The sequence below is a fragment of the Propithecus coquereli genome, unplaced genomic scaffold (genome assembly GCF_000956105.1).
Source record: "Propithecus coquereli isolate 6110/MARCELLA unplaced genomic scaffold, Pcoq_1.0 Scaffold142, whole genome shotgun sequence".
Taxonomy (NCBI): domain Eukaryota; kingdom Metazoa; phylum Chordata; class Mammalia; order Primates; family Indriidae; genus Propithecus; species Propithecus coquereli.
In genome coordinates, this window is record NW_012138525.1 from 7,515,209 (window position 1) to 7,525,757 (window position 10,549).

A 10,549-nucleotide genomic window follows, 5' to 3' on the forward strand; every position below is an offset into this window, starting at 1 on the left:
AGTCGGCATGATGGCATGGGCCTGTCGTCCCAGCTACTTGGGAGACTGAGACAGGAAGATATCTTGAGCCCAGGAGTTTGAGGTTGAAGTGAGCTGCGATGATGCCATTGCACTCTAGCCCAGGGAACAGAGAGTGAGACCCTGTCTCAAGAAAGAAAGAAAGAAAGAAAGAAAAGCAACCATCTCAGAAGAAAGGACAGCCCTTTACAAGAAATACATTTGGTTTTGTGAAAAACTGTAGTATCCTAATTTTTGCCGTTTGTGGAGATCAGCGAGAGTTTTTCCCCACCCCAATGTTGTGGTATACTACTCTAGGCTGTCACATTATTGATGCATAAAAACATGTTCTAATAAACCAGGAGTGGCTTAAGAGAAAGTTTTGTGCCTCCTTCCAACAGATGCTAAGGATCTGCCAAACCAAAATTGTACACAGGAATGTAGATTTAGAGAGGCCTTCCCACCTTAAAGAATTTCATTTATGTTAGTGAACTGTGCCTTATTTTCAAGGATGGTTTTGTTAAAATAGAAGATGAAAGGTAACTAATATTTCTTGTGCTTATGTGCTGGTAGTTTTGCATGCTTAGGTCTGTCAAGAAATGTAGTAAAATTTTAAAATTAACTGATGCAGAACTTACAATTATCGCAGTAGCACAGGATGGTTAGTGCACACTGAGGGATCAATTCCGTTTACGCTTTTCAAAATGGAACACGTTGCTTTTAGTGTGGCATTCGTTCTGTTTGCAGTGTTGATTTTTCTTTCATGGTAATTAAAAAAACTCTTGCTTTTTAAAAAGTCTGCACCCAAGCTTGTGATCTTTCCTGCAGAGGATTGAGCATCCAAACCATGTTTTATTTTGGTGAATTCTCTACAGTTTTCTGGCTGGATCCTCTTTGAGGGGTAGCTGTGAGCTGTGAGACAATTTCAGCAAGATGTAGAGGCAGGGACTGCGTATTTGAGCGGGTTTAAAAGGAATCTCGTTGGTGAGAGTTGCCTCACTGTCGCACCTGTCAGAGGAATTTGGGAAATTGCAGTGTTTGGCCTTTGGTCCTGGCGTGGTAGAGAAGTGGGGGGCCCCAGCAGGTGTGTGGGATGCCGAACGAAGAGTCAGGAGAACCTGCGGGCAGGTGTCTGGCGCCAGAGATGCAATTTCTTCTTTCCGGCGCACGGTGGCGCTGAGGTCTCCCCTGGCCCTGCCAGCAATCTCTAAGGCGCCTCCGCCGCCACCTGCAGTCTCAACCAAACCTCTGGGTGGGCAGCGCGGGATGTGACATCCAGAGCGTCCAGTCGGTTGCCAGGCTTCCGTCCACGCTGCGGCTCTAGCCAATAGGAGCCGAGGAGCGGCGCGGAGGAGGCGGGCCCCGCGGCAAGCCTGGCAGAGGCGCGAGGCCCTCCTCCTACCTCTCCGCCTACTCCAGCCTCCGCCGCCTCAGCTTCCCGAGCGAGCCCTGCGGCCGCCGGAGCAGCTCCCGCGGCGGAGCAGGAGCCGGATGGTCAGAGGAGCCCGGCAGCCCCAGCAGCCGCGGAGTCGCCTGGCCCCCAGGTGGGGCGGGGGCTGCGTGGAGGCCGGGGTTGGGGATGGCGCGGGGGCGAGGGAGAGGGCCCAGGGGCAGCGGCTTGGGGCCGCGGAACATTCGGGGCTCCGAGACAGGAGGGGCGGGGGTGCAGGCTGCAGGGGCCTGGGGGGCGCCCGGAGGCTGGGGCGCAGGCTGGGCGGCGATCGCATCCTCGAGGCCGGGTGAGAGGGGCGTGTGAGGGAAGGGGCGCCGCGGCGTGAGCCTGGGGGCACCGGGCCGGGAGTGGCGGGGCGCGCGCCCCGCGGAGGGGCCCTGGAATGCGGGGGTCGCAGGCCTGGAGAGGCGGGGCCCGGAGGGGCCGTACACGGCCGGGAGGGTGTGGGCACGGTAAAGGGGAGACTGGGGGGAGGCTCGTGGGGGTGATGAAGCAGACAATGAGTAGGTGGAGGTGGGTGGTTTTGGGGAGCTGGGCTGTGACGAACAGGGGCTGAGGATCGGGTGAGGGACCAGGAAGCAGAGCCGGGTTTGGGCAAAGAGGGGATTAGGGGAACGGCCAGTCCCGGGATTGTTTGGTCTTGGTAAATGGGGGATACCAGGCATAAGGCATTTGTAAGGTCAGATTTAGGCTTGGCGAGCCTGTGGTCCTAGAAGGTGGTACATTTAGTTCTTGACTGGCACGGTAGGGCCCGGAGATGTGTTCCTGTATGTTACTTTCGGTTAACGTCTTATTTGTTTGGTCTGTAGACTGACTGGCACAGTGGAGAAACCACCTCGAAAACGGAAAAGCAGGTAAGGCAGATGCCTTCCTATTTTGCTTGGTTTTTTGTCTTTGCTTGGCTGCACCTGTGCTATACTGCACAACTCAACACTGTCAGCAAATGAAGTTTTTTATTTATTGCTCTTTTAAATGGATGTAACTACGTACAAGATTTTTCTTTTGAAGAGTTCAAATTACTACCTGTACTGTCTTTTTTTGGTATCTAAGATAATGTGGGAGACATGGATAATTGAAAAAGCCTAGTTTTTTACTTTAGCTATAATTTCAACTTTTCCATCATTTCTGTTTAAAAAGCTCACCTTTATTGAACATCTGTTATGTGCCAAGTACTGCGTGCAAGTGCTCTATGTGTATTACCTGCAATCCTCAAAGCACCCCAAGAGAGTCTGTAGTGTCATCTCTGTTTTGCAGAAGAGGAACAGGGGCACAGAGAGGCCAACTATTTACCCAAGATCACACATCTAATAAATGATAGAACCAGGATTTGAATCCAGACAGTCTGACTCCAGAGCTTAAGTTCTTAATCATTATACTATAATGCCTTGAATACATATTCAATTGAAAATGTTTTCTTACTGCTTTATCTTTTTTCATTATACATAGAGTCTAATAAACTGAAATGGTCAAACTTTAGGAATATAAAAACAAAGGGTTTAAGTAGTCCACAAACAAGTGAATTATTCCTTGAGTAATGAAGAAGAGGATATATCCATTCCACAAACATTTTTGACTTCATTCCATGTGTCAGGTACTACATAGTGATTCTGTGTAGTCATTAGAAGATTCCTTTTTCACAGATGTTGACATCAGCCTAGAGAAAGTAAGCTACAGTAGTGATGTGACCAGTAGGACTACTTTCATAGTTAATACCTGGCAAGTTACCTCTGTTAATACACAGAAAACCTCAACAGTAGGTAGATATGAAATGCTGATGGTGGAAATGTCAACCAAGTGCCTTTGTCACCCTTTAGGCCTGTACTGTCCAGTACAGTAGCCACATATGGCTGTTGAGCACTCAAAATGTGTCTAGCATGACAGAGGAACTGAAGTTTTAATTTTATTTAATTATAATTAATTTAACTTTACAAACTACTACTTGATCACTTATTGGAAAATGTTTAAGTATATTTTGAACAACTTGGGTTTGTGCATCTGTATTTTTCATCTGTACATTTTATGAAATCTAAATATAAAATATTTCCCATGAAAATTTGTTGTCTGAAATGAGGTAAGTATAAAATACATACTAGACTTCAAGTTAGTACAAAAATTGAATAAAATTTCTCATTACTAATTTTTTATATTGATTACAGAGTGAAATAATATTTTAGGTATATTGGATTAAATAAAACTACTAAAATTATTTTTACTTCTTTTTGCTTTTTCTCATGTGGCTACTAGAAAATCAAAAGTTACTTACATGGTTTGCATTATATTTCTTTTGGATGGCTCTGGCCTAACTCTCATTACCCTACTGTCAGACTCTTATAGTAGCCTCTTGACTGGTTTCCTTGCCTAGAATCTATAATTCGTCCCCCATACGGTATAAGTTGATCTTGTCGTTCTTGTGCTTAGGATCCTTCTGTGATTCCCCATTGCTTATGGAACATCATTTAGATTTTTTTTTTTTTTTTTTTGAGACAGAGTCTCACTCTGTTGCCCTGGCTAGAGTGAGTGCCGTGGCGTTAGTCTAGCTCACAGCAACCTCAAACTCCTGGGCTCAAGCGATCCCCCTGCCTCAGCCTCCCGAGTAGCTGGGACTACAGGCATGTATCACCATGCCCGGCTAATTTTTTTCTATATATTTTTAGTTGTCCAGATAATTTCTTTCTATTTTTTTGGTAGAGACGGGGTCTCGCTCTTGCTCAGGCTGGTCTCGAACTCCTGAGCTCAAACAATCCGCCTGCCTCAGCCTCCCAGAGTGCTAGGATTACAGGCGTGAGCCACCACGCCCGGCATTATTTAGATTTTTTAGCCTAATCATATTTTAAAAACTACCCTTATTTTACTTCTACCTACTTTTCCAGGCACAGGTTAATACTTCGGCCACAGAAATTCTCAGTAATGGACCTATTAAATGTCTAGTTTTAAATGATTTAACTTCCTGGTGAACCTTCCAAGGTGTGTTAATGTAACTGAATATAACCGAATGTATCTCTGTATTCTGTTTACCATTCTTAGAGCTTATGTTTCTTCTTTGCTTTGGGTTTTTATACATTATTTCTCTTTCTCTCTGAAATACTTTCTCCTCGCTGCTTGACAAGCTCCTTCTTTTAAGACTTTGCTCAAACATTACTGCATCCTCAGGGAGGGTTTTCCCCAGCCCTCCTCCTCCTTCCTCTGCTCTGCCTTATTTGCTTCCATCATAGCCTGTACATACACTTGTGTGAAATGGTTTAGGCTGAATTTGAATCCACCCCTGTCAAATATAAATCGTGAGATCATATACAAGTTAATAAACCTCTCTGAGCCTCAGTTTCTTCATCTATATAATAGAAATAATAATAGTTTAACCTCTCTAGGGTTGTAAACTGTCTAGAACAGTGCCTGGCACATAGAAAGCACACAATAAATTTTAAGTTAAAAAGCACCCATCAAATACCTTTTATTTCCCACCTCTTTTCAAAATATATACATACAGTCTAGGGGATTAAAAATAAAGAAATTAGGGCAAAGAAGAAATGAGAGAAGAAGAACAAAATTAAACCAGTGGCAAAGTTAGTGCACAGACCAAAATATCCTACACAGTTACTGAAAGTTGGTTCCGTATCTACTTGTGAGTTTCCTGGATCAAAGCAAAGAAGAAAATAGAAGTTCAGTTTCCAGATTCATGGTGTCCATAAAATCAGACATATGTTGCAGGTTTTTTTAAGATTGCTTCTTATAACGCTTCTTACTCCAAGTTGAGATATTGCCAGTGAACAGTCTCCAAAGGGCCAAAGCAATATGGTTTAGGTGTACAGTTCTTTGTTGGTTTGGCTTGATTCAGAGATACAGAGAGATATGTGAGCAGCAGGGACTATGTGTATTTTGTTCACTGCTTATCCCTAGCACCTAGAATAATTCCTGACACTTAGAGAACAGTTTATTGAATTTTATTGAGTGAATGAGTCCTTAAACAATTCTTCATGAATGTTATTTCTTTGTAACCAAACTTTGGTTAGCATCAGGTAGCAGTGAGTTTAAGCTTATATTCTCGGTCAAGAATAATCGATGGCACATATTCTGCACATCTGATTCGGGTCAGATCCTGATTATGTCAGGATTTTTCCTGAATGGACAGCCAGCATACATTTTTAAAGATCCTGTGGGCAAGACCAAGATTTTCCTCAGAAAACAATTCTAGGATTGCTCTAAAAACAGAAAACCAGAATGGCTAGTTAAAAGCCTGAAGATGGATTATAGAAAAAGGATGTAATGACTGTAGCCAGATATTTTAAAAAATAACTTATTATCAGTTTCATACTGTGGTCATAGAAATTCTCAGTGTCAAATGATAACAACTTTCTGGTAAACACTTCAAGATGAATTAATTGCTAAATGTAGCCTTAAGAATCCGGTTGAGTTGGCCTGCTATGTAGAGTCGTTGACTATTATATATCCTATCACATTTTAGAAAACAGTTGCCAAAAGTATGATTTTTATGTTAGGATAGTTGATGCTAAGTCATTCTTTTTGATAGACATCAATTAGTGGCTGAGTTATCTTTTGAGAGCATTCCTAGTACATACGAAATGGTGAGACAGTTTAAGAAGAACTAAGTTTAACAGAAGAATCTCATGCTGTACTGTTATTATTTCTTTGTGTCTTTTCCCCCTCAATAAAACCTCATGCCATACTATTATTATTTCTTTGTCTCAGTTTATCTTTGTGCCTTTAGTACTGAGGGGAGCTCCGTAAAGCTGGTGAACCAATAAGTCAATTGGTGGCAAGAGAGTGTACAGCGGGGCTTTGGTGGTCCAAAGTAATATGATACTATTTAATGCCCCTGATAAACTGTACTGGACTGAAAGGAGTTTTAAGACTAGGAAACTTGATCTCTGTGTGGTTTTGGAAAATTCTGAAGAGTCCAATATGTCTGTTAATAAAGTTTGGGTTATGAGTTAGAGAGTCCTTTCTGGCCCTATTAGGAACAAGACCCATTTGTTTGGATAGGACTCACATTTGTTAAAGCTTTACTGTATGATTTGGGGGCTTTTTTTTTTTTTTTGATTATGTATTTAAAACAAAGGGATCCAAACATTTTGTTGGTATATGTAATTTTTTTTTTTTTTTTTTTTTTTTTTGAGACAGAGTCTCACTGTGTTACCCGGGCTAGAGTGCCGTGGTGTCATCCTAGCTCACAGCAACCTCAAACTCCTGGGCTCAAGTGATCCTTCTGCCTCAGCCTCCCGAGTAGCTGGGACTACAGGCATGCGCCACCATGCCCGGCTAATTTTTTCTATATATTTTTAGTTGTCCAATTAATTTCTTTCTATTTTTAGTAGAGACGGGGTCTCGCTCTTGCTCAGGCTGGTTTCGAACTCCTGAGCTCAAACAATCCGCCCACCTCGACCTCCCAGAGAGCTAGGATTACAAGCGTGAGCCACCGCGCCCGGCCGGTGTATGTAATTTGTTTAAGAAACATTTTCATGCTTTCTAGTTCTGTTTTCTAGGGGTATAGACATGAGTGAGATATGGCCCTTGCTGGGACAAAACTCATGTATTAGTGGAGAGGACAGACATTGAAATATGAGACAGTGTAATGGCTTTGTATATATATACAAAGGTTTACACAGTATATACAAGTGGTTTATAGTAACTCTGCATACTGGTAGGGAGGCCAGTTTCAACAGATGTTGAGAAGTTAGGCCCTGAAAGTTCAGATGGTTGGTTTTGTGGTAGTGTGACTGTTGAATGACAGAGATGAGAGCCTGGTTGACTAATAATGAGGTCCTGGGTGAGCTGAACCAGGGCAGTGCCAAGAGTAGAAAGAAAGGTGTTTTAAGAGCTTGAGCCCATGGTGTCAGACAAGGGAAGGCTTTTGCCACCTAAAGGACATTTGACAATGTCTGGAGACATTTTGGGTTGTTATAACTTGGGGCATCTAGTGGGTAGAGGCCAGGAATGCTGCTAAACATCCTACAATGCACAGGACAGCTTCCTAATCTAAGAATTAGCCAGCTCAAAAATGTCAATAGCACTGAGGCTGAGAAATAAATCCTGGACTAGAGTTTGAATTCTAGCTCTTCCAAGTACTACCTTGGGCTCTTGGGCCAAGTATTTAACCTCTGAACCTGCTTGCTCTTCTGCAAAATGCAGGTAATGATAGTACCTACGTTGTAGGATTATTACTCTCCTCTGAATATAAACTCCACGAGTGCAGAGATTTTTTACAGTTTCCTTTACTAACTATATTCCCAGCACCTAGAACAGTGCCTCACATGTAAGTACTCAATTACTGTTTGTTGAATGATTCAATGAATGACTTATTGAGAGGATTCAGTGAAATAATGCATGTAAAGTTCATGGTACAGTTACCTGACATATAATAAGGACTCAGTAAATGATAACTGTGATTATCATTAGTTTAAAATATTTTATTTGTTTTTCCTTCCAGTTTTTTAAAAAATCAGCTTTATTGAGGTATTATTTACATACAATAAAATTCACCAATTTTAATTATTCAGTTTTGAGTTTTGACAAACGTATGCAGTTGTGTAACCATTCACTACAATCATGATACAGAACATCACCATTGTTGTCCTCTCCACCCCCTAATTTCCTCATGTTCCCTTGCAGTCATGGCCTTGGTAACCACTGATCTTTTTTTTATCACTATAGTTTTGCCTCTTCTAGAATTTCATATAAATGGAATCATCCAGTATATATTCTTTTGTGTCTAGCATCTCATACTTGGCATAATGCTTTGGAGATTCATCCATGTTATTATGTATAACTGTAGTTAGTTCTTTCTTATGGCTGAAGAGTATTCCATTGTATGCTATTACCACCGTTTGTTTATCCATGCACTGGTTGATGAACATTTGGCTTTTTTCCAGTTTTTGGCCAGTATGAATACAACTTTTATGAACATTTGAGTTAAGTCTTTGTTGAGACATGTGTTTTCATTTCTTTTGAGTAGTAAATGCTTAGGGGTGGACTTGCTGGGTCTTTGGTAAATGTATGTTTAACTTTTAAAGAAATTGCCAAACTGTTTTCTAAAGTGGCTGTACCATTTTGCAAACCCACTAGCAATGTGTGAAATTCCATTTGTTGCATATCCTCACCAATACTTGGTGTTGTCATTCTTTTTCCCTTAAACAGCTTTATAGAGGTATGATTAACATACAATAAACTACTCATATTTAAATATATAATTTGATAAGTTTTGAAATACATGTACACCTTTGAAACCATCACCATTGCTTGCCATTCTGTGGCTGTATGGTGGTATGTATCATTGTGGTTTCCATTTGCCTTTCCCTGGTGATTGGTGATGTCAGGTATCTTTTCATATGCTAATTTGCCATTCATATAACTTCTGTGAAGTGTCCAAATCTTTTGCCCACTTTTTATCAGTCATTTGTCTTCTTATATAGTTGTAGGAGTTCTGTATGTATTCCGAAAGCAAATTCTTTCTCAGGTATATGTTTTGCAGATACTTTCTTTCATCTATGGCTTGCCTTTTATTTTTCACGGTATGTTGAGAAGCTTGTAGCTTGAATAATAGGTTGGATGGGAACACTTTTAGTTGAGATGGCAGACACAGAAGCAAGAACAAGTTTGGGAGGGTAAGAGTATGAATTTATTTTGGCTATATGAAGTGTAAAGTGCTTCAGTGAATCATCTCTGACCAGGCACGTAAAAATAGGGGTCTGTTGCTGAGAAGCAAGATTATTTAGGGCTTGAGATACAGATTTAGAAGTCATCTGCGAAAACTTGGTGATCTAAATCATGAAAAGGAATGAAATAACCTAGGGAGAACATGTTGTGCAAATAGCCCAAACTGCTTTCTGTCTTTGGGTTTTATCTCTTTCTCTGCAATATTATCTGTCCACTGTAGGCCTTTCTGCAAGCGGTTGTCAGACAGGTAGTATTTATCTCTAGGAGATAGATCTCTTACTCTTTGGTGAGAAACAGATTATGGAGGTAGTTATATGGAAAACTGGGAGAATATATTCTTTTTATTTATTTTTTAGACACCAGGTGTCACTCTGTTGCCCAGGCTGGAGTGCAGTGGTGTGATTGTTGCTCACTGCAGCCTCAACTCATAGGCTCAAGTGATCCTCCCATCTCAGCCTCCCAAGTAGCTAGGACTACAGGTATGTACCACCATGTCCAGCTAATTTTTAGAATTTTTTATAGAGACAGGGTCTCACTATGTTGCCTAGGCTGGTCTCAAACTCCTGGCCTCAAGTATGAGAGAACGTTTTCTAATCTACACTGAAACTCGGGACTATACTCTAGTTATAGAGCTTCTTTGTAACTGAATGTTTGCCTCAGCAACATCGCTGCAGCAAATGCAGTGGTTTTGGTAAAGCTGTTTTTTGTAGCATGTGTCAGTGAAAACTTAGGGCATAATGCCAAAAGTCAATTCTGTGAAAGATTCTAGAGGAGCCAAGACAGTGTGGTCGAAATACGGAGCATTTTTGTGGTCATATTTTATTCAAGAATAAAACCTAGAAGAGTCAAGCAGTGATTTTCAAAGGTGTTCAAAAAGAGCCCAAGGGTTCCTCGGGACAAATTTAAGGGCTGCCTGTAGGGTGGAGTGTCAAGAATAGCCAGAGGGAGGGTAAGCTGTCTAACTTCTAAGGCTGTGCTTGTACTTGTATGTAAGTGTGTATATATGTATGTATGTATATTTTTAATATGGAAAATTTCAAATACAAACTTACAGTGCTAAAATGAACCAGAATTGTTCATCACCACCTTCAACAATTATTGACAATTATTGTTTCATCTTTACAGCCCTTGCTCCACCTGAAGCATATTCCATACATCATATTAATCGTAAATATTTTGGTTTTTTGAAAGGTAAAGATTCTTTTAGAACACATAACCACAGTACCATTAATAGTAACTTAAAAATTAACAATATTCCCTTAATATCATCAAATATCAATGTTTAGACTCCATAGTTGGCTAATCATTTAAAAAACATAATGTTTGGCCGGGCGTGGTGACTCACCCCTGTAATCCCAGCACTCTGGGAGGCTGAGGCGGGTGGATCACTCGAGGTCAGGAGTTCGAGACCAGCCTGAGCAAGAGCGAGAC

The 10,549-nt window shown here is 41.3% G+C and overlaps 1 protein-coding gene across 1 annotated transcript in view; it reads left to right on the forward strand.

The window, feature by feature from the left end:
* Positions 1-1,413: 1,413 nt before the first annotated feature.
* SCAI (suppressor of cancer cell invasion) overlaps positions 1,414-10,549 on the forward strand; it is a 105,377-nt gene continuing 96,241 nt past the window's right edge. The window contains exons 1-2 of the mRNA XM_012639682.1: positions 1,414-1,541; positions 2,260-2,304. Coding sequence (XP_012495136.1) covers positions 1,489-1,541; positions 2,260-2,304 — 98 coding nt within the window. The 5' untranslated portion in view covers positions 1,414-1,488. The remainder of the gene's footprint in view (positions 1,542-2,259; positions 2,305-10,549) is intronic.